Below are 26793 nucleotides of genomic sequence, written 5' to 3'. Positions count from 1 at the left end.
CAGTTATAGTCTGTGACCGATACTGCGATTAATAAAAAGTCACATTTAAAGCCAAACATTAGTGCACACATAGTGAAAATTCCTTACAAATATTTCAAAATTAGCACCACAAAATTTGTAATTTTGATTTAAAATCCTGAATAGACCAGTGTGCAAAGTTGTCCAATATTATTTAATTTAAGAAAAACTGAATCCTGAAACAAACAGCTATTTATTGATATTTTAACAGTTTAACAGGTTTTGCAATACATTCTGGAACAACCAGCCCTTTAAGTTTTTAAGTAAATGTTAAAATGTCATAATTTGCTAACTGAGGGGGCTAACTCATTTATTTTAAATCAAGATTAGCTGGAGCTAAAGCTAAAGCTAACAACTAGTCAGAGGGAGAAAAGCTAACATCTGAAAACAACTCCAGTCTCATAAACATCATCACTGTTTATGAGGTTGGGAAATTTTTTAAATTGATCAATAATTAATGACAACGTAAAGGTAAGTAGGAGATGTGCACCACTAATGATCTTCCTGAGTGAAACATCTGCAGAGAATGAAACATGTAGAGCTTTTCTGGTCACTGAAACTGTGAAACAAGAGCAAAATAATTTGAAAATAGTTCTTAGTATTACAAAAAACTCTACATGTCCTCATCATTTCTCAGAAAGATTGTTAGCAGTTCACCATCGGAGTATATTAGGGACTTTAGCTCTGCGCTGACCTGAAACCTCTGTAACTAACACAGGCTCAGGATGTTAACCATGTATGACTGAGGATCGCCTGATTACAGAGGATTTGTTGTAGATATTCTGCCCTGTGGAATCAGTCCAAACTGTCAAGACAATTAGCAAATATGACAACACAATTTTTTATAGTGTAAAAATCATATTTTATCATATGGAACCAAGATTATTTTTTTTTACACAAATCCATTCAAACTGTGTAAAGCTTGATTTAAGCCATTTTCTCATGAGAAAAATGTACTTTTTATTTCTGACATTCCCTTGTTTGCATGTCTAAATAAGCTCTTAAAAACTGGTTTTACAGTCAGGAACTTCACCCACATGTAGCGCCAGCTTTTAGTTTTACGTACTTGCACTAACATACCTCTTTTCTGTGAACTCTGACCTGTGTTTGTTCTGTGATTTAACTCATGTGGGCGGTAACCAGAGCAAACATGACACACAACAGCATTTAAGTGGCTGGAAAACTTACACAGTTTGCTTGTTTACCTTGGTCCCAGCAAATCTGATTAAATGTGTTTTTATTTGTACAAATGAAATAAGTGTAACTTCTTTGATTAAGTGACCCATAAAAGCATTTGTTTTATTTAGAGGTATCAGCATAAATTATTTGAGAAACAAATAACTTACAGATTATTGTCCTCAGGTACCTTGTTTTGCTTACTTTCAGCCCCTTGCACAACTATTCATACCCCTTACACGTTTTCCACATTTCAACCAAAAACCTCAATGTGTTTTATTGGAACTTTAAAGGGGACCTACTTTGTAAAACTCACATCTTGAATGTTTTTATACTTCCACTAGGCAATAAGTTCATGTTTGTTGGTATATGGAAAATGAGCTGTAATGTCACAAATCAACAGGCACTGCCCATTTCCTAGCAACCACAGTGAAGCCCATCCTGTCACCTAGCAACACAAGCAAAGCTCCTGTACAATTGGTCAGTTGGTTTTAGCGTTGTATGCTCTGTATAATGGCTGCTGGAAAACACAAGTGTTTTATTGTTGATTTCCATCCAGAAACCATTTTCTTCTTTTTGATTGTGCAGGAGGCTCTAGTTTTGCTTTTCAAACATGTACAGTTGCATAACTGCTTTTCTGTTTGTAGCCATTTTTACATGTGAGTGTAAACGTTGAGTTTGGGGGCGTGGCCAGCAGCAGCTTATTTGGATTTAAAGTGACAAGAGGTCCTAAAACATCTGAAAGGAGCTCAAAATAGGCAGAACTGAGCAGACTACAACCTCATTATTTAAGATTAATTTTGTGCAAAGAAAATGTAAAGAACAAGTTTTGCATAAACTACAGACCTGTCCTAACCTGTTCAAGGAAGCATATTAGATCATCTTTAAGTTAGAAGAAACATTTTAAAATTAATCCTGAAGAAAAGTTTCCCCGAGTCATTTTTTTAATCAAACCACTTTTCATGGTATTAGTTTGGACTTAAACTCTATAACTTCTTCTACAGTGGTTAGAGACGAAAGATTACCAATCAAATAAAAGGCTTTAATCAACATGCTTAAAATTCACGAGTTAGCTTTAGCTGTGATCAAAAATGCTAACAAACAAAACTGAGCTGAGTGATTCTGCAAATACTAAAAAAAATGTCAACAAAAGTTTTAAAATAATCCAAAAACATATCAATTTAACAGCTGCACCACACAATTATCACCTTAACCATAAAAAGATAAGCCTGTTTGTAGAGGAGGATTCAAATACAGAGGAGAAACAGATACAATCATGTTTCATGAAGCAACTTTGCCCAATAAAATGCATTGAGGTTTATAATAAGATAACAATCTGCAACAAAAGTACTTTCACAAAGCACAGAACAAATCAGACCTCTGTTAACGTAAAACTTGTTCTGTGTAATAAGTCCAAGTACAAAACAAATGGACTTTGAACCTGTCACTGTTAAAATATAATCTTGTACCAAGTCTTTACAGCATAACACAATTCAAAGAATGTAAGTATTTTTTCCTTCTCAGACATTTTTGTGGTTTTTAGCATTAACTATGCTGAGAAGGGAGTAAGGCGGTTCTCTTTGAATGTATATCTTTCACTTATTACCTCCGTGGCAGCTAATATTCATTAGACTGTAACAGCAGAGCTGGCCAAGACTGTTTTCTTTGTTTCTCAAAATTAGATGTACAAGTCAAGCTGAATCGCTTCTTCAGTCCGAGAAAGCTTCATTTTATCAAGGATTTCTAAACTCAAGCTGGTAAGACTGTTTAGACTTTTTAGTGCAAACACTTGGAGGAAAATGTAAATATCTTGTTTTAAACTGCAGCTCATTGTGTTTTAGCTTTTGAACAGTTATTTATTCATTCACGCACTATCATTCATTTTCTCGATGTTTCTGCAATAATGTAGATATCAATGCTTCCAAACTCTGAGAACATGTCAGAGGTAGAGTTGGTGGAGGTTGCTAAACCCGAAGATAATGAGAAAAACGAAAGATGTTCTCAGACCTTAGATGAAGTAGGATCAATTAGGAATGGATTTAATATTTGGATTTTCCTCAAGAGGAATGCCTTCGTCCTTCTCACAATGGCTGCTGTTGCTTTCGGTAAGAAGTTGACAGTTTTATGTTGTATTTTCTCTTAACTTCTTTAAACTTTTTCTTTGACAGAAAACTGTATATATGTCTGTGTCTCTAAGGGATTGGACTGGGCTTTGCTCTGCGACACATTAACATGTCTGAGAGAGAAATAACATATTTAACTTTTCCTGGAGAGCTGCTGCTGAGAATGCTGCAGATGATGGTGCTTCCTCTTGTCGTTTTGACTCTGATCGCAGGTAAAGATCTACAGTTCAACTTGAGCAAATTTGAGTGTAGAAGAGGCTTGTTAAAGCTATGAAAAAAAAAAAATAAAAACAAATCTATAAAAACGTTGCTAAAGAACTATCTATCTCACTTGTGCACTTTGTGATGGGATGGGTTCATACAGGTTTCAAAAACCAGTAAAAATCTGTAAATACTAACTGGTTCTTTGTATTTCAGGCATGTCAAATGTAGACAGGGAGGCTTTTGGGAAAGTCGGGCTGCGAACCTTCATCTACTACTTGGTAACCACGGTAACGGCTGTCTTCACTGGCATTTCCCTGGCAGTTCTCATCAAACCGGGGAAATCATCCAGGCGTGCATCAGCGCCCTCTGCTGGCAGAAAAGAGGCTCTGCAGAGTGTGGATGCCTTCCTGGATCTCATCAGGTTTTGTTTTGTTTTGTTTTGTTTTGTTTTGTTTTGTTTTGTTTTTAGCATATTTGATAAAGAATCACCCTCACATTTATTTATTTCCTGCAGAAACATGATTCCCTCAAATCTGGTGGAAGCTTGTTTCAGAAAAGTAAGACGGTTCTGATGCTTTTAAATATGTGATGTCATCAATTACTAATTGGTAAAAATGTTATTCAGTATAGAACAACGTATCACAGCAAGGAATCTGCAATAAACCATCTAGGAATCAGTAATGTGACTACCAAAAGTGAGTATTTTTTCTTCTAAATAATATTATTTAAGCTGAAGAAGCAGTTTACTAAATCATATTTTACTATATAAAACGTATCAATCCAGTATTTGCATTAGGGATTGTATATATTTGTTAGAACAGGGTAAAGTACTTCCAGTAACAATTTATATGCATTTTGTCTCCAAATGGCTCAACAGACACATTAGAACAACAAAACATATGTACAGAGGTCTCACTTCAACATACTATGTTTTTATTAAATACTCACCGTTGTCAGGTATTTTACTCAAGTAAGATAGCTATACTACATAATAATATAATTCAAGTGAAAGTACAGTGCAGTAAAAATACTTCTAAAGGTAAATGTTTTTGTATAAAATATAAAATATAATAAAGTAGTCCACAGGAAACATCAGAAAGTTGCAATATACAGGTCTGTATCCTCAGCAAATTTATAAAGTAAATGTCATGAATTAAAAAGTTAGATTCCAGATATTGATTTATGGGGAACTCCAAAGTTTTAATTACAATCATTATGATGCTGTGAATCTTGTTCATTTACAGTACGTAAATATTTCAGCAATACTTTTGCTTTGCTGTTTAGCACCAACAGCAGGAACCTCAGACGGCATCAATATTGTGGGTCTGTTGGTGTTCTCCGTCGCCTTTGGCCTTGTCCTGAGCAGTATGGGGTCAGAGGGGAAACCTCTGAGGGATTTAATCAACTGCATGAATAAAGCCATTATGCGTCTTGTTAGCATAGCTATCTGGTAAGAAGGGAAGACTCATTTAAACCTGCTGATTTATCTGTTTTTGTTTTATATGCCGGAGTTTCTGATATTTCTATAATGTTGTTTGCTCATTGTTTTCAATATATCTTCCTAATGAACTTTACTTTAAGATTGCATGACATAAGGCATTCATCTATAGTGTGACTTACAGGAAAATGCAAAATGCTTATCGTCTCCCATAAGCTTGAATATTTATTTTTGGCTCCGTCTGCTGGTAAGTATTTGACATTGCATCTCCATTTTAATTACGTCTCTCTTCATAACAGGTATTCTCCAGTGGGAATCATCTTCCTGCTGGCTGGGCAGGTTGTTAAAATGACGGACGCAGCAGAAATAGGTCGTGATGTTGGCATGTACACTCTCACTGTGGTCACTGGGCTGATCATCCACGGCTGCGTCACGCTGCCGCTCATCTATGTTATCGTCACAAGGAAGAATCCCTTGAGGTTTTATGGAGGAATCCTCCAGGCTCTCAGCACGGCCTTTGGGACTTCATCCAGGTTAAAAATATTTACCGCAAACAATCAAAAATGAATCACTTCAAAGCATAACTTCAAATCTCATTTGCTTTTTAATAGTTCTGCAACCTTGCCTGTTACTCTTCGTTGTATGGAGGAAAATCTGAAGATGGACAAACAGGTGACGCGCTTCATGCTGCCTGTAGGTGCCACTATGAACATGGACGGTGCCGCCCTCTATGAAGCAGTGGCAGCTTTATTCATAGCCCAGGTCAACGACATGGACTTCAATGTCGGACAGATTATCGTTCTCAGGTACCTTCAACCCCTTGCACAAGTATTTATTCCCTTTCCACTTTTTCGACATTTCAACCAAAAACTTCAATATGTTTTATTGGAACTTTAAAGGGGACCAATTTAGCAAAACTCACATTTTGAATGTTTTTATACTTTCACTAGGCAATAAGTTCATGTTTGTTAGTATATGGAAAATGAGCTGTCATGTCACAAATCAGCAGGCACTGCCCGTTACCTAGCAACCCCAGAGAAGCCCATCCTGTCACCTCGCAAAACAAGCAGAGCTCCAGCACATTTGGTCAGTTTGTTTTACCACTGGATGCGCTGTACAATGCCTGCTGGAAAAGACAAGTGTTTTTTTGTTTACAATCCAGAAAACCCCTTGCTTCTTGTTGGTTGTGCAGGAGGCTCTACTTCTGCTTTTTAAACATACATGGTTGTATAATTGCACATCTGTTTGCAGTCGTTTTCATGCGTAAATGTTGAATTGGGGAGCGTGGCCAGCAGCAACTTATTTGGATTTAAAAGCCCTAAAACTTCTCATTCTAAAAACACCTCTGAGTAGGCAGAACTGAGCAGACTAAAATCTCATTATTTAAGAATGATTTTGTGCAAAAAAAATTTAATGAACATCTTTTGTATAGACCATAGAGCTATCCTAACCTGTGCAAGGAAGCATAATATATCACCTTTGAGTGACAAACAAACATTAAAATGGATCCTGCATGTAGAAAAAGCTCTCTTTTTACTTTTTACAGTCCTTGCAAAACAGCTGTGGCTCAGTCAGATTCCCCTGAATTTTCAAGTTTTGACTGCAATTCTCAGTTTGATGATATCCTGGGCTTTAGATACAGTCATTCTAGTTAACAGTCATAACAGTTTATTCCAGGTGTATGGAGTGTTGAAGGCAAATTAAATTATCAGAATACATGCAAGTTTTCCAATTAATATTAAGAAACATGAATAACTTTCCTTTCACTTTTATGTTCAATTTTTGGTGTACGGTGATTTTGTCATGTTGGAAGTAGTGACCAAACCATATAAGCAACTTTTACTTATTAAATTTTTTCACTTGATTCAGTCTGATTGTGACAGCAGTAAGCACTGGGTCAGCTGGTATCCCACAGGCTGGGATGGTCTCCATGCTGATTGTACTGAGCTCGACTGGGCTGCCTACTGAAGACGTATCCCTGCTCCTCATGGTCGACTGGATTGTGTAAGTAAACCAGTTCATGCATTTGTTAGCTTGAAAATGTAAATATTAAATAAAATAAATACATACTCCAAAGAAGAAAACATCTCGCAGTTAAAATAACTAAAAATGCTATGAAAATCAACAGCAGAATCATGGCTCTGGGCTGCATTTCTAACGCCAGATTTCATCTTGACAGGGACCGCGTACGAACTGCCACCAACGTCCTGGGTGACTGCATCGGTGTCGGTGTGGTGCAGCATCTGTCCAGACACAAACTGCAGAAATCCAGTCCTGCAGCGACAAACCCATCTCCAAGAGTCTAATTACCAAAATGAAAGAAATTCATGTGTTGAGTTTCTGTTGGAATTAAAATCATGAGATTAGAAAATTTGAGTGTTAAGAAAATAAAGACAAATCTGTTGGAAAGGAGGCTTTATTTTGTTTTTGATGTTATTGTTTTGCTCATGCTTCTGATGGTTTTATGACAGAAAAATTAAAACCAAAAGTAAAGACCTTCTCTCACAAAACTAATATTTCTAAGTCTTTTCTTTTCTTGTGGAGGAGGAGATGTCCAAATCAGATGCGTGAAAATGAACCGGTTGTTTTTATTTTTATTTTTTCAAAAGAACGGCGTCTCTACTCTAACCTCCTCCTCACCAATGTAGAGGGGAAACTGATGTTAATGATCCACTAACTAAATGAGAAACCAATTCTTTGCTGAACCAGAGGAAAAATTTATAGTGGTTAGAAGTGGACAAAAGGTCAACAATCAAATAAAAGGCTTTCATCAACATGTTTAAAATTTATGAGTTAGCTTTAGCTGTAATCAAAAATGCTAAGAAACAAAACTGAACTGAGTGAATCTGCAAATACTATAAAAAAAATTTCAACAAAAGTTTAAAAATCATCCAAAAACATTTCAATTTAACAGCTGCACCACACAATTATCACCTTAACCATAAAAAGATAAGCCTGTTTGTAGAGGAGGATTCAAATACAGAGGAGAAACAGATACAATCATGTTTCATGAAGCAACTTTGCCCAATAAAATGCATTGAGGTTTATAATAAGATAACAATCTGCAACAAAAGTACTTTCACAAAGCACAGAACAAATCAGACCTCTGTTAACGTAAAACTTGTTCTGTGTAATAAGTCCAAGTACAAAACAAATGGACTTTGAACCTGTCACTGTTAAAATATAATCTTGTACCAAGTCTTTACAGCATAACACAATTCAAAGAATGTAAGTATTTTTTCCTTCTCAGACATTTTTGTGGTTTTTAGCATTAACTATGCTGAGAAGGGAGTAAGGCGGTTCTCTTTGAATGTATATCTTTCACTTATTACCTCCGTGGCAGCTAATATTCATTAGACTGTAACAGCAGAGCTGGCCAAGACTGTTTTCTTTGTTTCTCAAAATTAGATGTACAAGTCAAGCTGAATCGCTTCTTCAGTCCGAGAAAGCTTCATTTTATCAAGGATTTCTAAACTCAAGCTGGTAAGACTGTTTAGCCTTTTAAGTGGAAACACTTGAAGGAAAATGTAAATATCTTGTTTTAAACTGCAGCTCATTGTGTTTCAGCTTTTGAACAATAATTTATTCATTGAAGCACCAGGCAAAACTGTTCATCATTCATTTTCTCTATGTTTCTGCAATAGCGTAGATATCAATGCTTCCAAACTCTGAGAACATGTCGGAGGTAGAGTTGGTGGAGGTTGCTAAACCCGAAGACAATGAGAAAAACGAAAGATGTTCTCAGACCTTAGATGAAGTAGGATCAATTAGGAATGGATTTAATATTTGGATTTTCCTCAAGAGGAATGCCTTCGTCCTTCTCACAATGGCTGCTGTTGCTTTCGGTAAGAAGTTGACAGTTTTATGTTGTATTTTCTCTTAACTTCTTTAAACTTTTTCTTTGACAGAAAACTGTATATATGTCTGTGTCTCTAAGGGATTGGACTGGGCTTTGCTCTGCGACACATTAACATGTCTGAGAGAGAAATAACATATCTAACTTTTCCTGGAGAGCTGCTGCTGAGAATGCTGCAGATGATGGTGCTTCCTCTTGTCGTTTCAAGTGTAATTGCAGGTCAGATCAACTTTTTGGCTTTTAGTTTGGCTATAGCAAACAGTTTGACTAATAAAGCCACATTGGTTTTATGTTCATCTTACATGTAAAATCATCAATTAGCTTTTTAGTTCAATTTCACCAGACATTACCCAGGTCTGGATATTCAACAGGCAGCTAAAGTTTTAAAATTCACCAATGTGGCTGATATAAACCAGTTCTGTCAAGAAGATTGGACCAATAATAACTTGTATATTTTTTGTAGTATCTCTGGTCATTTTTGTCTGAAATCAAAATTTGATGATCTATAAAGAATGACAAAAATGTCTTACCCACTTTTCCGCTTTAAATTTCAGGCATCTCAAATGTTGACAGAAAAGATTTTGGAAAAATTGGGCTTTGGACCTTCATCTACTACTTGGTTACTACTGTTGTTGCTGCGTTCACTGGCATTTTCCTGGCGGTTGTCATCAAGCCGGGGAAATCATCCAGGCACACGTCCGAGTCGTCTCCGGGTAAAACAGAGGCTGTGCACAGTGTGGATGCTTTCCTGGATCTGATCAGGTCTGCACAAAAGTCATGTGGAGATACATTTTTGTCACTTTATATTTTAAATAAAAAATGATTCTATGATTATGTATTTCATAGAAACATGTTTCCCTCAAATCTGGTGGAAGCTTGTTTCAGAAAAGTAAGCCGGTGCAATTGTTTTGTTTTCTCACAATCAAACAATTGTAAAGTACTAACATTTTGATGCTATGCTTTTTAAATAGTATTTAACAGTTAATCCCAGCAGTAATTCATCAGGAAATCCAATAGGAGCCACAAATATATCAACAAATGGTGAGTCTTTTTTTTGTTATAAATCTGTTATCATTTTTGTCCTGCCATACTCTTCTTAGTCTGCTGTTGTCCTTGTTGCTATTATATGAATTGTTATTTTCTGATTGCGTTGTTTATTTGGATTGTTTTATCTGCTGTTTAGCACCAACAGCAGGAACCTCAGACGGCATCAATGTTGTGGGTTTGTTGGTGTTTTCTGTCGCCTTTGGCCTCATCCTGAGCAGCATGGGGTCAGAGGGGAAACCTCTCAGGGATTTATTCAACTGCATGAATAAAGCCATTATGCGTCTTGTGAGCATAGCTATCTGGTAAGAAGGGAAGACTATCGATGAACCAGTTGAACTGTTTCAGTATTTATTTGTTCCTATTAAACTTTTACATAATTTTGAATTATCTTTGTATCTTCCTATCAAACTTAAATTGACTCAGACAGCTAAAATTGCTAGCCTGCATGAGTGTATGATTTGGTGGAAATATGCTTACTTTTTAAGGATTTTATCTGTGTCCCAATCTACTATTTGGAAAAGTAATTGCATCTCCATTTTAATTACGCCTCTCTTCATAACAGGTATTCTCCAGTGGGAATCATCTTCCTGCTGGCTGGGCAGGTTGTTAAAATGACGGACGCAGCAGAAATAGGTCGTGATGTTGGCATGTACACTCTCACTGTGGTCACTGGGCTGATCATCCACGGCTGCGTCACGCTGCCGCTCATCTATGTTATCGTCACAAGGAAGAATCCCTTGAGGTTTTATGGAGGAATCCTCCAGGCTCTCAGCACGGCCTTTGGGACTTCATCCAGGTTAAAAATATTTACCGCAAACAATCAAAAATGAATCACTTCAAAGCATAACTTCAAATCTCATTTGCTTTTTAATAGTTCTGCAACCTTGCCTGTTACTCTTCGTTGTATGGAGGAAAATCTGAAGATGGACAAACAGGTGACGCGCTTCATGCTGCCTGTAGGTGCCACTATGAACATGGACGGTGCCGCCCTCTATGAAGCAGTGGCAGCTTTATTCATAGCCCAGGTCAACGACATGGACTTCAATGTCGGACAGATTATCGTTCTCAGGTACTTTGAAGGGAATTTGTTGACCTGCAGTGCCATGCAAAAGCAATTATACATCAACAGAAAGTATTAAACTGAGGAATATGTTGGTGTCATTCACTAGACAATCTCCTAAATTCATGCCAAGTCTACACGAAACTGCTGCCATTTGTAAAACATCAAAACACCAACTTAAAACATCAATAAATGTCAATAAATGACTAAACAAAATCAATTCAAAGAATAAACAAATTAAACAAATTTCGACAAACTTCACATCTATAGTATTGTTAAAATAAAACCCTTTTACACATTTCCAGATCAGATGTTTAACAGGGTTAGAAGCATAACTGAAAGAAAACTAAGGTCCTGAGTTAATTAATGTGATGTTGATTTATTCAGTGTTGCTCTTACACTGCTTTATTTTGTTCAGTTTGGTTGTTACAGCAGCAAGCACAGGTGCAGCTGGTATCCCACAGGCTGGCATGGTATCCATGCTGATTGTGTTGAGCTCGACAGGACTGCCCACTGAAGACATATCACTGCTCCTCATGGTCGACTGGATTTTGTAAGTATAATTTTAGGGTGTTAGGTAAAAATAGACACATTTGCAAAATGAAATACAAAAAACATGAGATAAAACACAAGAAAATCTGAGGTTATGAGCTGGAAAATAGTTCCTAACCTCTCAGATGTTACTGTCTTTTTGTTGATAGGGATCGTTTAAGGACTGCTGCCAATGTACTTGGTGACTGCATTGGTGTCGGAGTGGTGCAGCATCTCTCCAGACATGAACTACAGACATCCAGTCCTGCAGAAACAAATCTGGTGTTGGAAGAAAATCCACCCTCCAAGAGCATCAGCATCAAAATGGAATGAGTTGCCTGAAAGAAGAAAAAACCCTTCCGATGTTGAGTAACATAATGAGATACAAAATTACGAAATTGCATTGACAGAATACAGAGACAAGGCCATTTTGTTTCTTTTTGTATCTTATGGTTTGTGTAGGAGAAACTCCAGAGGGAAACACAGAGATCACTCTTCTTGTAAGACTCAATAGATTGCACTGCGGGACCTCAAAGATTGTCAGGCTAAAACAAAAACTACTAAGCAACTTATTCTTTCAGTATATTGAAGCAGCTAAACTCATTAAAAGTTCCCTCCAAGTGACATTACTCCTTGCCTTCATCCTACAAAACATCTTGATCATCCTACAAAGGTTTTTTTTTCCCCACCAGACTGGTTCTATGGCTAAACCAATACAGATGCTTACTTTGTGGCTTGTTATTTTGGTTTGTTTACTTTTGGTTTTAGTCCGCCTAGTTAAGGAGAAATACAATGACCAACAGAGCTTCAAAATAAATAGAGTAGTGTTGAAAGCTTACTGGGTTTAACCTTCCTGCTCCTTGTTTTAATATCACACATCGCATTGAACAGCATAATATTTCTGTCTCTATTCACAAACATTCGGTATTTAAATATAGTAGGTCTTTGAATGTTGCTTGAGCCACACCTTAACTTTGCAGCCTTCAGGTAAATATCTCCAACATATTTACCTAAAGTGGTTGTTTACTCTGAAGGTTGGGAGTGTAAACGACCATGTAACTTTGCAATCCATTGCAACCATCTTTCAGCATGAGACATGGTGATTTAAACAATATTTGTGTTGTGTATATGATTAACTTACCTTGCTCACACAAACCATCAATTATAATTTCTACAAACTGAACAGCAGTGACCCCACTAGTGATCCCTGTGGCACTCCCCTACTACCACAAGGTAGCAAATGGGCCCATCAGAAAGCTATTCCAAACACGCTGACTTTAGTTTTTATGCATACTCTACCATCTTATAGAGTATGAAAGTGTTGTAGCACGAAGGGCATGTGTACTAACAGTTCCTTCTTTGTTCTTAGTAATATATTTTTTTCAACAAAATGACGACATGTAGTTTGATTAGGGACTTGCTTTCAAGTCAAACTGAATCAGATGCAGTAAATTTACTCTTCTCTTTAAAACATGTGAAGTGGTTTCACAGAAAAATTAAAGTGGTTAACCTCTAGGCTTTCTGTCCCACCAATCTTAAATATTGTTGTTCAAGATTTATTTTTTATATATATTGTCAAAATAATTGCCAGAACTTTTTGGTGATGCCTTTGCCTGTTTAATGATATCAAGGAAGAAGATAACTTCATTTCTAAGACCTTTGTATACCCTTGTTGATCAACTGCCAAGCCTGATTTTTGGATTAATTTTAGAACAACATCTCTGGATTTTGTTAGTTGCCATATATCACCACTTGTTTTATTCACAACCTCAATTAAAAAAGACGACCCCATTTTTTTCACAGTTTTCCTTTGCTAAAACCAGCATATGTTGTTTATTAATGTCATGATGTGTAAAAAACAACAGCGATTAGATTTTACAGGCACAAAGGTTGTAATCTTCTGCACTGCTGGTTGCTAGTGGACTCTTGTGAAGTTTATTCTGTCCACATTTTTGATTTTTAAAGTGAAGAGTTTGTCTCAGAATTTATTGAGCGGACCAAACTTTTTGTTTAGGTGATACTGGCACCATCTTGTGGATAATTTTCACTATGGCAATAAAAGATTGTAATCTTGTTGATTAATATGGCGCCCTCCACTGGGTAATCTTTAATACAGCAATAGAATGTGAAGAATATCAGCCTGGTGTTTACTGACAGAGTAGATAAGGTTGGCCTCATTGCACAATAGAAACTAGACAAAAAAGATAAGATAAGGTGTGCATTTATGTGGTAAATTTGTTAAATTTGTCCTAAAAATTAATACAAATTTGGATGAAACAGTTTGTTCCTTCATAAAAGTATCATTGTTGATATACTAAATTAAGTATCTTATCGTATCTTATCTTTTTAGCTGAATTTAAGTTAAACCACAAGAAACGAAAAGCTAATTTATTTTTAGTTATAATAACTAACTGTATTAAACGGGAAAATCTGATTTTTTTTTAAATCTTTTAAAAAGAAAGAGAAAAGAGAGATAGAGAGAGAAAGGGTAGAGTTAATTCTAATAATAACAATAGTGGAAAAAGTCATTGTTAAACGTAGAAAGTGCCTGACCTGATATGCAAAATGCGACATGAATCCAAAACAGACTGGTACACGAGGTCTCGTTTAGCACCCCCTACTGGATAATTCCCATTATGGCAACAGAACATAAAACGGTCAGCTGATCTAGCTTCATTCGACACTGGTTCCTGTGTTTTCGTGGTCCACCGTGATTGGTCCAGACACACCAACCCGCTGTCCAATCAGAGGCAGCCATCTGTTCGCCGTAGCCACTCTAAAATATTCCCTTCTCTTCCTTCTTCCACAAACTTGCTGTTTAGCCCGGAGGTGCCTCTGTGAGCAGCGGGACGTGAAGCTGAAAGGAGAAAAATGAAGCTTTTAGGTTTAGTTGTGGTAATATTTGCAGTCTACTGCGCTCACGCTAAGGTTTATTTTCGGGAGGAGTTTCTGGACGGTGGTAAGTCTCACTCTGACCCAGGTTATTTTAAATTTACGACACAGTTGTGACATCTATCATTCGGGGTGATAGGTTACAAATCTGTTTTAGTGATGTGATTAATGTTAATTTGTGTTAGCTAAATTTCCTTTTTAGCTCGCAAATCTTGCAAATGTGAGGTTTTTCGTCGCCCACATGTTCTGAAACTAACTGGTAATAATTACTGTGCAACTGATTACTAGAGTTAAGAATCAGGGCTTGAATTTGATGTATTTCTACAAAGTCATTAACGGTCAAATTGCTGCTGCTTCTTCTTCGGACAGATGAATGGAGAAGTCGCTGGGTTAACTCCAAGCACAAGTCTGACTATGGAGAGTGGAAACTGACTGCTGGAAACTTCTATGGAGATGCTGAAAAAGACAAAGGTAATTCACATCATTTAGCCCAAACAGATGTTTATTGGTTAATACTAGCGTACATATAAGGGCTCATGTTAATTACATATGCTTCAGAGCTTATGACTGTTCCACTTTTGGTTTTTTTTTTTAAAGTGAAAGAGAAACTTGTCTTTTACATCCTTATTCTTCAACAGGTTTATTTTTTAGTCCTTATCTTACCATTAAAATGTCAATTGTCCAATAGAGTTGCATGTCAAAACAAATTTGCATTTAAAATAACCTTTATGATGTCACCAAGCTCAACTTAAGTATAGGATTTCAAAGAATAAACGTCGCAAACAATCTTTGATAAATTAAGCCTTTTTCTTGGAATAAATGTTTAATTGATTTGCAAAAATTATTTAGTTTAAATATTATATTTACTGCTGTAGCAGAGTGGCAGATTTACATTTAGATAGTAAATAGGACTTTGAGGGTGTATTTACTTTACATTATAAATTGTAACGCCTGAAACTTTACACAAACATGCAATAGCAAATAAGCTATTTTAAGAGAGGTTGTGCAGAAGCAGTCTATCAATTGAAGCATCTTTTTAACTATAATTAACTATAACAGGTTTTTTTGCACTACTGAAATGTATAGTTTTTCCATTTCAGGTCTGCAGACGAGCCAAGATGCCCGCTTCTACGCCGTCTCTGCCAGCTTCGACCCGTTCAGCAACGAGGGGAAGTCTTTGGTCATTCAGTTTACGGTCAAGCATGAGCAGAAGATCGACTGTGGTGGCGGCTACGTGAAGGTCTTCCCTGCTGACTTGGAGCAGACTGAAATGCATGGGGAATCCTCATACTACATCATGTTTGGTAAAAAAATAATAAAAAATTAAAATAACAATAAAAGTAGGAATATATATCTTATAAAAATGGCAGTAATTAAAATCGAGTAAAGTGAAGAGTAAACAAGGAAAAATTTTGATAAAATTTGCATATTAGTAATATTATGATAATAGTATAAATTAATAGCCATTTCTTTAAAGCCTTTTAAAATCTCAAGATGTAAAGAACATTATGAATAAAATCTACTATTATGTTATTCATAAAGATTAATGGTAGAAAAAGGAATACATTAGTGGTTGTAACATTTGTTAATGGTGGCTTAAATTACAAAAATATGTAGAGAAAGAAAAATGTATGATATAATAAGAAATACTTCAGCAATAAAACAAAATAATAGGAATTATTGCTTTTTTATTCTGTAAACTGGTAGATATAACTAGAATAGAAATGGTAAAAAATAAATCATGTTCTGTAAGCTATGAAGATTTACTGCTCATAGTTTTAAGTGTTGTTTATGTTAACCATGTTCGTTTGATCTAGGCCCTGACATCTGTGGCTACAGCACCAAGAAAGTCCACGTCATCTTTAACTACAAGGGCAAGAATCACTTGATCAAGAAGGAGATTAAGTGCAAGGTAACATTTTGTTTTAAAGATTTACCTTCCACGGTGCCATCGTGTGTTGCACAAGAAGCTCAACTCAACCGTTTCCTCTTTGTTTCCTTCCAGGACGATGAGCTGACCCACCTGTACACGCTGATCCTGAACCCAGATCAGACCTATGAGGTGAAGATCGACAACGAGAAAGTGGAATCTGGCAGTCTGGAGGAAGACTGGGACTTCCTGCCTCCCAAGAAAATTAAGGATCCCGAAGCCAAGAAACCAGAAGACTGGGATGACCGCCCCAAGATCGACGACGCCGATGACACAAAACCCGAGGTGAGAGAACCTAATCCTCTGCTCCACCTTGTTTTTTAATGTTCTTTCCATTGTTACTTGAAACTTTAAATTGTTCGGTTTTGTTTTTAGGACTGGGATAAACCTGAAAACATTCCTGATCCTGATGCTAAGAAGCCTGAAGACTGGGATGAAGACATGGATGGAGAATGGGAGCCACCGATGATCCCCAACCCAGAGTACAAAGTAGGCCACATTTACACAGAAACGATCAAACAGAGATAGATCAGAGGTTGGACTGGATCTGTTTTCCCTTTATTGGCCATCAAATATAGAACTATGTTTGTTTTTTGCTTTTTTTTTTTTTTTTTTTTTAAAAGAGCTTTCAAATTCCATAAATTCCTTCATTTTCGATTGATTCCAACAAATGTGAACCAGTTTCAGACCTCAAGAAACCAAAAGCCTGATTGGTTTCTCTCTTTAATCGGATGTTATGCTGATGTTCCTGTTTGACACCATTTTGTTTTTTTCAGGGAGAGTGGAAACCCAAACAGATCGACAACCCCAACTACAAGGGAGTCTGGGTTCATCCTGAAATTGACAATCCCGACTACAGTCCCGACTCCACCATCTACAAGTTCGACAACATCGGCGTTCTTGGCCTTGACCTTTGGCAGGTGAGGAGACGGTTATGTTGCCAAGTTGTTGTTGCAGAAACAAAATACCAAGAACAGTGTAACATTTTGTACCTGCCTCTTAGGTGAAATCTGGTACGATCTTTGACAACTTTTTGATCACCGACGACGTGAAGGAAGCTGAAGAAATCGGGAAGGAGACGTGGGGCGTGACGAAGGTATGATGGTAGTTTGTGAGATGTGAGAGTTTATTAAATAAAATTTTAACAAATTAATCCTTTTTAATGAGTAGCAATAATTATAAATGATGGTAATGATTTTAAAACAGTAAAAATAAAACAAGTAAAATTATCTATTGTACTTGAAAATAAAAATAAAGCAAGATTTATAATTTAAGAAAAATCTAATTTGAGGGAAGTACTCAATTTAAAAAAATATAATAAATACAAATAGTTTTACTATTTAATGATTATAATAAAAATGGAGAAATATGGTAGCTGAATTGAAATGTTTGGGGAGAAAAAACAAGAAAGATGCTTCTAAAATGTCATATGTTGGTAATAGACCAAATAGGATGTATAAAAATGAAATGTTAAAACTCAATGAAGGTGTAATGGCCAATCAGAAATGATTAAATTAAAAAATGTAAAGGAAAGAATTTTAAAAAATGGAAGTAGTAAAAATCTTTACTACAGTCTCTTTAAAACAGTCAAATCTGCGTTTTGACTGTTTATAAATACCCTAAGCAGAGCTGCACCATTAATTTTGTTGTACTACTTACTAATCTAAAAAAAAAAAAAAGAAGTATTTGTGACCTTTGACCCAACAAGAAGCATTGTCTGATTGTTGCAACCTTTTTCTCAGGAACCGGAGAAGAAAATGAAGCAAGAGCAGGATGAGGTGAAGCGAAAAGAGGAAGAGGAGAAGAACAAAGAGCAAGCCACTGAGGGCGATGAAGACGACGACGAGGTGGAAGAGGACGAAGAGGAGGATGAAGATGCAAAGGACGAGACTCATACAGAAAATGAAGACGACGAGTCAAAGCCCAAAGATGAGCTTTGAGACGGTGTAGCTAAAACAGATTTATCTAAAAAAAAAAGAATTTCAGCCCCTTCCTCCCCAGAAACTGTCCCGTCATTCCAGGGGTGTTGTGGCTGCTGTGCATCCTTTTCCCTGAGGTCTGGACACAACCTAACGTTTGAAGTAGAAAACATGGGGAGGGGGTGTGTTGGGGGGGTTTGTGGGGGTTTTGGTTTTTTTTTTTTTTTTTTTTTTTTTTTGTCATGGTTCCCTTGAACTGCTGAAATGATTCTGTGGTTTCTGACCAACAAACTCCATTCCTCATTTTGTTAGCGACACATTCGGTCGGCACTGACATCTGCTGTTTTTCTTGATTTTCTTGATCGAGCCATCTCGGTTTCTGACGGGGTTCTCAGGTGGTTACTATAAAAGTTCTTCAAAAGTCACCAACATCTGTCTTTTTTTATTTTATTTTTTTTCTAGATGAAACAAATCAGATTCAAACCTAATCAAAAAAAGGAAAAAAAAATAATTTATTTTTTGGTTGTTTCTATGGCACTGACTGTAACCTTTTACTCTTCGTTCTTGAGAGGTGAATGAAATTATATATATAAAAAAAGTCCTGTGAGTACATTTTTTTTTTATTTCTCAGCAAGGTTTTTCTGAATTGTTGCGTGACGGGATGTGCAGTTTAATCCTGAAAGTCTGGACAAACAGATGCTTACGTGCCGGTGCTGCTCACACAAGGGTAACACACACACACACACACACACACACAGGTTTTACCGGACAGAATGTGATTGATGCCAAAGGTTTTATTAAAAGAATAATACTTTTCCTGTCTCCTCATTTATTTATGCTGCACAAGCACATGACTTTAATTTGGAAGTGGCTCATTTCAGTTTATTTATGGTTTTCTTGCTAATGATTCAACTTCTGTAGCACTAAACTGTCCATATAAGCCCTATGTGGGGTACCATTATGTAAAGGAGTGTCTAAATTAAATGCATGAAATCCTGCAAACTGAATGACTGTTTGCATAGCAAGCCTTTTGCAAAGCAGTTTTTGTATTTCAGTAATATTCATTTACTCCTGTAGTGTCTACATATAACAACTCAGATGCTTTGACATTTTGAAACTACACACTTCAATGAGTTTTTGTGGACTTTTTTTGTTAAAGATCAAAACAAAGTATTTTAAAAGTGTGGAGTATTTTTTTAACGTCATATTTATCCAACACTTATGAAGCAGGTTTTTACATCTACACAGTGAAATTTGTTGGCTTTCCTTTTTTTATTTTAAGATTTTTTTTTTAGATTTATTTATATTAAAGAGCAGCAATGTTAAAGCATTGCCACAGATTCTCAATTGAATTTAGGTTTGTACTTTGACTAGGCCATTCTATCATGAATATTCTTTGATTCTGTGCCAGAATGTATTGATAAAACCTGTTCACAAACTGTTAAAATGTCAATGAATTCTTAAAATTAAATATTATTGAACATCTTTTCAGTCCTTCTAGGATTTTGTGATTCTTTTTGCTATTTTTTTTACAATAAAAATCAGTGTTTGTGGTACTAATCTCTGGAAATATTTGTGCTTATTTATGACAGTAAATGCAACTTTTTATTACTCGCTGCATATATCATGAACTATAATCTGACATCATTTAAGGCTAAGGCAGCTGTTTGACAGTTTTTGAGAAAAATCTAATTAACTCCCAAAAAATGTGGGGAGTTGTTTATTTTTGCATAAATTTCCATGATAATTCCCAAGAAACTGGAGGGACTGATTGATATAATTTGGCAGTAAGCCAATAAAAATTACATAGATTTGATTTTGAATATATTTGAATTTATAGACTAACGCCTTCAAGTTCAACAAAATTTACCTCAGCTTTTCATCATATTTTCAAATAAATTTACCATTACAGACATTTTTGCCTTCAATTTAACATAATTTTAGCTTCAAATAGCTATATTTTTCATTTAATTTACTAAATTTGTTTTAGAACAATGTAATAATTTTGTGTTTCCAATGGGGACTGCAACATGTTTATTGTGGACAACAATATTGTGTCACAGTGGCCCACACCATAAATACTAACATGTTTCCCCCACATTATGTTTGTCACATCTTCAAAGAGAAATATTTTTGTCAAAATATAACTAAAGCTCTTTGATACAATTTAAGGGCAACCACACATTTCTCCCCTTATTCTTTGGCCTAAACCTGCACTTTTATTTAAACAAAACAACAACAAAAGAACACTGCAATGTTTATTTTGATTGCATCTTAATAAGCATCATATTCTCGTTCTTTCTTAACAAGGTACATTTTTCACAGACATACTTCAAACCATTAACATCATCAACAGATGAAATAACATCAATCAATCAGTGAATTCTTTGTTGTTATTGTCACGTTTACATAGGGACAACGAAATTAAAAAGATGCAGTCTACTGAGTGTGACGCATAAAAGTTAAAAAGTTAACGAAAAGTTGAAAACGACATGAATAAACAGCAACAACAACAAAAAAAATTAACAAACAACACAACACAATTCAAAGTAACATAAACTAATAGCCACCAACTGTACAATTAATATCGGTGTCACTACAGGGCCTTGCAGGTACAGGTTTAAAAGAAACCACACAGATAAAACAAACAAAAAACACTGCTCTCCTGCCTTTTGTTGATGACGTCACATTCCCGGAAACACGCCCCTCGCCGGTGTTCTAAAGCCGCTCGCGCCCCTTATGGGCGTGTGCGCGGCGCGCGTTCACGACACACACCAGGAAATATGGCGGCGCTCATGACCCTCAGTCAGGTAACGTCAAACAAGATAAAGAAAGTCTTACATTTTTAATGTCCGTGGTTATCAAATAACAGTGACGTTTTTTATGTGTGCTATTTTCACGTCACGACGCCATAAGCCGTATTAAGTATGTGTCAGTTAAACCGAATTAGCGAGTTTTCGTTATCCACTGAGTAAACATAGTTAGCTAGGTAGAGTTGTGATGGGTTAATTGTACGTTTCGGTGAAAATTAAACGTACCTACATAAAAATTAAAGCTGTTTTCTTGTAGAAATGTGTTGTTTATTAATTACGTGTTAAATGTTTTGCTTATTTAGCACCAATCTACATTCTGAGTTAACTTAACTAGTGCGTGTTGACAGTTGACATTTTTACCTGTCATTCTTTTCGTTCTTTTACAGTTATCGAATGGAAACGCAGCATTTGAAAATTATTACAGACAGGTAAGAGTTTTTGTTACCGGCATTTTCTCGTTCAACTCTTCATGGCTCCTAAATGTTATAAATAATCTAATATTTAACTGTTCTGATTTTTGTGCAGCTTGATCCAGCAAACACAGGCAAAATATCAGCAGGCGATGCAGCTCAGTTTCTTAAAAAGTCTGGGTTATCAGACAATACACTTGGAAAAGTGGGTCTTGAACTGATTGACATGTTGACTCTAAATGTATTCAGTAAATCCCATCTAATAATATTTTTTTATTATTATTTTCACTTTTTCAGATATGGGATTTGGCAGATTCTGATAGAAAAGGCTATTTGGATAAAAGGGTATCTCAGTCATTCTTTCCATAGAGCTACTTTGTTGGTTGGATGCTGATGTATGCAGAAAGCACCAGATTTGTTCCTCTTTGTTCCTCTTTTGTAGGGTTTCTTCATTGCGATGAGACTGGTGGCATCAGCACAGGGTGGAAATGACATCAGCCTTAACAACCTCAACCAAAATGTAGCTGTGCCAAAATTTGTGAGTGTTCAAATTACTTTATCTCTAGCTGCTGTTGATCTGATGGGATTAAAATACCTCTGCAATCTTTTGGGAAAACAATTAGTGGGTTTTATTGTCTCTAAAAGGTAATTAGGCACGATACGAGATTGTCACGGTATGATGACGACGTTTTCAGGAGTTACAATTTATATTTATTTTTTAATCATGTAATTGCTTTTATTATAACAGATAAACTTATTAGTAAAAGTATAATAATGGTGGCCATAATCTTTAACTACTCCTGTGTTGTATGTTTTTACTTTTCTGCATTTTATAGAGTATTTCCAGCTGAGGTTTAAAGCAGAGCTTCTTTTATAAAAGCAATTGGCGGTTTGTCAATGATTCATATTGACTTTGTGACAAGAAGTATTTCAATGCAGCTTTTTTTTCATAAGAAAGGGAAAAATGTAATATCTGGTGAAAAGAAGAGTTTTCACTTTTAGTATATGCTCCATACAACTGGAGAAAACTCTGATTATTCATTTTATGGCAGAGAAAGTCTTATAAAAGGACTGTAGGAACTTTGACTAAAATATCTAACAGCTTATAAAGATTTTCTTTTTTTATTTTAAGAACTTTCATACCAGTTTTCCATACGGTTTTTCCCCTCCTGTCCACATGGATATTACTGCATCCTCATATTGTCTCCTGTCTTTTCCAGAGAGACACTGACAGCCCGTTAGTAACTGCATCATCAACAACATCTGACTGGGCAGTTAGGGTGAGCCAAAACACATTTACAAGACTTCTCTCAAGAAGAATAAATGGACAAGCTTGTCATCTGAATGTTTTCATTCTCTCCTAGCCTGATGAAAAAGGGAAGTTCGAGGCGATTTTTGAAAGTCTGTCCCCTGTGAAAGGTCTCCTCTCCGGTGACAAGGTCCGACCTGTTTTGATAAACTCCAAGCTACCTCTGGATGTGTTGGGAAAGGTAATGCAAACTCACTATTCAACACTGTGCTGTTGTTTAACTTTTCAAAGGAATCAGATCTTGATAATTATTCTTTGACTATAGATTTGGGACCTTAGTGACGTGGACAAAGATGGACATTTGGACAAAGAGGAATTCATAGTGGTATGCGTAGATCCTTTTCATTTTTTACAGTTCCCTAAAGAGAAATGTAACATAGATGATGTTTATCATGTTCCAGGCCCTGCATCTCGTTTATCGCACCATGGAGAAGGAGCCTGTCCCAAGCAGCCTGCCTCCTTCTCTTATCCCACCTTCCAAAAGAAAGAAATCTGCGCCTGCTCTTCCCGGCGCTGTGGCCGTTTTGCCCGGCCTCGGATCCGGCCCGGCCGCTCTGCGGAGCTCTCCTTCTCTGAGGAGCGCCACTCCTCCTATGGGGAGCGCTGCATCTGCTCTGGGTGGCGTTTCGGCCCTCAGCCCCAGCGCTGTCACCTTGTCTCCAAAACACTCCTTTAAATCCAGCTCAGCATCCACTCCAGCGGTACGTCGACATAAAACTGCTCTTTTCTTTCTCCACCAATGCAATCATTGTTAGAGCTACGGGTGGACTTAGAGTTTTATCACAATATTTTGTGGTAGTATCGTGATAACAATAATAACTATTTATCACTACTTTATTAGGCAATTATCTGGCTGTGACTGCATGGCACAGCAATTATAGCACCACAAACATAAATACTATTTTTTTAAAACCTTCCTATTCATATTACACTACTTTAGGACGACAGTCGCATAATGAAGTGTGATATTTATCACTAAATTGAACAGAGTTATTGCTTTTAATGATGTTTTCACATTTGTTGACATTTATTGATATTCGCACTGAACAAACAGTGAAAAAAATAGTAAAAGTAACAATCCTGTTTTTTAAACATTAATTGGACTTTATTGTGACATCTTATAAAAAATGTATCACTGTAAATGATAAACGATACGATAAATGCCCACCTATAGTTGGTGCATCAGACAGAGTTTGACTGTTTCGTATTAAATCTGATATAAAATTTGCATTGTATCTCCTTCCTTTTGTATATCATTATGAGGAAAACTTTATATTGAATCTTTATAAAGAATAGCCAAAGTGTTAAGTCATAAATAACTTGCTCTTCAGTGTAATTTTTCTTCTTAAATTTGGAGATACTTGAAAATATTATTCATCATATGTTTTATTTTTGGAAAATAAAAGATGCTCTGCTTGCTGCATTGGTTAGTTCTATTCAGATTTTTTTTTAAAAGCTCCACATTAAATACGTGTTACAGTTTCTGCGCTTTGACTTTTGGAGTGACTAGTATTTCATGTATTAACTTCACTGTTACCAACAGTAGGACTTGCTCTACCACATTGTTGAGCGCATTGTATGTGGGGCAGTTTGTTTCTCCTGCAGGGATTTTTTTCACCCGTGACTTTCTGAGAAACAGGTTCCCTTGAAAGGGAAGCAAGTGGCTTTATCAGAATAGTTGGGACTTGCTTGCATTAATGTTTATCTGCAAATTTTTTAGATTCGTCTCAAACAAAATGTTGTTGAAGGTAACGTTGCCATTGTAACTCTAAGAAAAATCATGAATAGTTTATAATTCTTTCAGTGTAGATGCAGCAGGCATTAAACTTTAAAATGTACACTTGAACTAGATTGACATTAAAGTAGCAAAAGGCTTTAAACGTAATTGATTGGACAGCTTTTTCTGCTGTCACGTCAAACCATGTTTATTTTTGAAGCTGTAATGCGACAGAATGTGAAAAATCTCAAGGATTTGAAAACGTTTACAAGGCGCTGTAAGTCTGCGGATTCTCTGGGGATTAAATGCACCACAAACATAAATACTATTTTATTTTATTTTATTTTATTTTTTAAACCTTCCTATTTATATTACACTACACTTTGTTTTTTGTTGTCTTTCGCTCCCTCCAGGCTGCAGTGAACTGGGTGGTACCGGTGGCCGACAGAGAAAAATATAGGGAGCTTTTTAAGAAAACGGACTCTGATGGGGACGGCTTCATCACCGGCACTGAGATCATTGAGATCTTCATGCAGTCCAACCTCTCTCAGACCATGCTGGCGCAGATCTGGTGAGATTTGGTCAATGCAAATGGTCTTTCAGACGTTTATAGCGGCTTGAAAAGCAAATCACACTCTGATATTCTTTTAAAATGTGCATGGAATATTTTATTAGATATATTAAGGCAACAGAATATCCAGAAATCTGGATTTAAGGAGTTTTAATTTGGCCTTAAACAACTTTGTAAACACATCAACATTATTTTTAGTGCTTCTAGTAAAGGTGTGAAAAGCCTTAAAATAAAATAAACTTTGATTGTTGAAGAATAACACCACACTGATGAAGTTTAGAAAAATCCAATCTGTTGATTTATTTTTTTTATCTATTTAGTAAAATTCAGCAAAATAAATGAGACCATGTGGCTAAGAAAATGGTCCTCGGTATTCCATAATTTTAAATTGTTTCATTTGTATTAATAGTCATTGTCAACAATTTTGCTACTGATTAAAGATAATTATTTCTAAATTTGATGAAATTACAAGCTGAATTTTACTTAATTTTTTAAGTTCAAAATTAAAGGATTTTCTTCCTTCAGTATAAAATAAGTCTATTTTATAATGATATCTATAAGCAATGTTTAAACATTACTTGTTTAAACCTTAATATATTTGCAGATACTTTTAATTTTTAAAGTGTAAAATAAAACATTTGTTCTGCAGGAAAACTGTTCAGTTAACTGAACATTTTGATACAGAGGACATAACAAGCGATAGCAGCTTTTGTTGATGCTAAGGTCTTTGACCTCATAACTTTATGCTTAATTTTACTGTCAGAACTTTTCTTCATGATCTCTGTTACCTTCAGAATATGTTGAATCTTTCCCCGTTGTTTAATTTAGGAATTTTAAACCGTCTTAAAGCAGAGTCTTAACCAGCGAGCGATGCTGGTATTAATTCTCAGAAGCTGCCGTGTTTTTCTCTTTTAAAAGGAAAAACTGTCTTGTTTTCTACAGGGGACTCGCTGACACAAAGCAGACAGGCAAACTGACCCCGGAGCAGTTTGCTCTGGCCATGCATTTCATCCAGCAGAAGGTGACAAAAGGCATCGACCCTCCCTCTACTCTCACTGCAGACATGATCCCCCCGTCAGAGAGGACGGCAGCGTCAGCGTTGGGCCTCGTGAGTCCCGACTCCATCTTCAGCTCTTCTTTAAGTCACTCTGCATCTTTTCAGTTTGGGCTAGCTAAAGTATTTATCAGTTGATGGTTTAAGTTTTGATCAGGCCCATCTGTTGGATTTTGAAACTTCTTTGGGGTGCAAATGTTGTCAAATATGCTTTTTATTCTTGTACAAATCTGCTTTAAAAATCAAATTAATTCCTTTAAATATCCGTTTCTCTACTGCAACGGCATGTTGCATATTCTATTCTTTTAACTTCTCTTGAACTTTTCAGATTTTGTCCCATAACAACCACAAACATCAATATATTTCGTAGGGTTTGTTCGTGATAGACCAACGCAAATTGGTGCATAATTGTGAAGGGAAAAGTATGAGGGGCCGTTTAGGACAAAATTTACGTTTTGTCTCTCACACACTACCAAAAACTCTCGCATACTCCAAAAAAATAGCCACGCACACTCAAAAAATACTCAAATTGCGTATACATACTACTAAAATGTCACACACACACAAACGTTAACTTTCTCGCTCACATACACTATCAGCTCGCTCACACACACAGACGTTTATCTCTCACATACACAAGACTAAAGTTGAACACACACACACACAGTACTAAGACTCTTTTTGAATGTGTGAGAGTTGTCACGGAAGAGGCGGGGCATAATTTT

The 26793-nt window shown here is 36.2% G+C and overlaps 4 protein-coding genes and 2 long non-coding RNA genes across 12 annotated transcripts in view; 5 read left to right on the top strand and 1 right to left on the bottom strand.

The window, feature by feature from the left end:
• Positions 1 to 2391: 2391 nt before the first annotated feature.
• Positions 2392 to 3517, top strand: LOC106936302 (uncharacterized). Its single transcript, XR_001422105.1, has 3 exons — positions 2392 to 2951; positions 3104 to 3299; positions 3392 to 3517. It is a non-coding gene; the product is annotated as an uncharacterized LOC106936302 (long non-coding RNA).
• Positions 3518 to 4818: 1301 nt separating this feature from the next.
• LOC106936284 (excitatory amino acid transporter 1-like) lies at positions 4819 to 7381 on the top strand. The gene is made up of 5 exons (XM_015017166.1): positions 4819 to 4971; positions 5259 to 5492; positions 5571 to 5765; positions 6829 to 6963; positions 7139 to 7381. Exons 1-5 carry the CDS (start codon positions 4889 to 4891, stop codon positions 7263 to 7265), a joined length of 774 nt encoding a protein of 257 aa, XP_014872652.1. The 5' UTR covers positions 4819 to 4888; the 3' UTR covers positions 7266 to 7381.
• Positions 7382 to 8314: 933 nt separating this feature from the next.
• Positions 8315 to 13532, top strand: LOC106936268 (excitatory amino acid transporter 1-like). The gene is made up of 11 exons (XM_015017147.1): positions 8315 to 8442; positions 8609 to 8804; positions 8897 to 9034; positions 9370 to 9577; positions 9662 to 9704; positions 9787 to 9856; positions 9999 to 10164; positions 10425 to 10658; positions 10737 to 10931; positions 11341 to 11475; positions 11624 to 13532. The coding sequence occupies exons 2-11, from the start codon at positions 8615 to 8617 to the stop codon at positions 11784 to 11786; spliced, it is 1542 nt and encodes a 513-aa protein (XP_014872633.1). The 5' UTR covers positions 8315 to 8442; positions 8609 to 8614; the 3' UTR covers positions 11787 to 13532.
• On the bottom strand, positions 10883 to 11684 carry LOC106936308 (uncharacterized). 2 transcript variants are annotated; one of them, XR_001422106.1, is made up of 3 exons: positions 11593 to 11684; positions 11322 to 11466; positions 10883 to 10955 (listed from the first exon to the last, which is right to left on the bottom strand). It is a non-coding gene; the product is annotated as an uncharacterized LOC106936308 (long non-coding RNA). The 2 variants fall into 2 exon arrangements; XR_001422107.1 differs by lacking the exon at positions 10883 to 10955 and having other exon boundaries at positions 11286 to 11466.
• A 671-nt stretch (positions 13533 to 14203) lies between the features above and the next one.
• Positions 14204 to 18268, top strand: calr3b (calreticulin 3b). The gene is made up of 9 exons (XM_015017156.1): positions 14204 to 14412; positions 14715 to 14816; positions 15446 to 15649; positions 16163 to 16257; positions 16351 to 16560; positions 16651 to 16764; positions 17052 to 17195; positions 17279 to 17371; positions 18018 to 18268. Exons 1-9 carry the CDS (start codon positions 14325 to 14327, stop codon positions 18213 to 18215), a joined length of 1248 nt encoding a protein of 415 aa, XP_014872642.1. The 5' UTR covers positions 14204 to 14324; the 3' UTR covers positions 18216 to 18268.
• A 2652-nt stretch (positions 18269 to 20920) lies between these two features.
• Positions 20921 to 26793, top strand: part of eps15l1b (epidermal growth factor receptor pathway substrate 15-like 1b) — a 31712-nt gene continuing 25839 nt past the window's right edge. For all 6 annotated transcript variants that reach the window (XM_015017104.1, XM_015017112.1, XM_015017097.1 and 3 more), the window contains exons 1-11: positions 20921 to 21004; positions 21394 to 21435; positions 21533 to 21622; positions 21715 to 21762; positions 21860 to 21955; positions 22638 to 22697; positions 22782 to 22907; positions 22992 to 23051; positions 23128 to 23427; positions 24857 to 25014; positions 25957 to 26122. In XM_015017104.1, the coding sequence (XP_014872590.1) occupies positions 20978 to 21004; positions 21394 to 21435; positions 21533 to 21622; positions 21715 to 21762; positions 21860 to 21955; positions 22638 to 22697; positions 22782 to 22907; positions 22992 to 23051; positions 23128 to 23427; positions 24857 to 25014; positions 25957 to 26122 (1173 nt within the window). In that variant the 5' untranslated portion in view covers positions 20921 to 20977. The remainder of the gene's footprint in view (positions 21005 to 21393; positions 21436 to 21532; positions 21623 to 21714; positions 21763 to 21859; positions 21956 to 22637; positions 22698 to 22781; positions 22908 to 22991; positions 23052 to 23127; positions 23428 to 24856; positions 25015 to 25956; positions 26123 to 26793) is intronic.

Source organism: Poecilia latipinna, unplaced genomic scaffold (genome assembly GCF_001443285.1).
Source record: "Poecilia latipinna isolate Pla-1442-1.1 unplaced genomic scaffold, P_latipinna-1.0 Scaffold75, whole genome shotgun sequence".
Lineage (NCBI taxonomy): Eukaryota > Metazoa > Chordata > Actinopteri > Cyprinodontiformes > Poeciliidae > Poecilia > Poecilia latipinna.
This window is presented reverse-complemented; position numbering and strand designations above follow the sequence as displayed.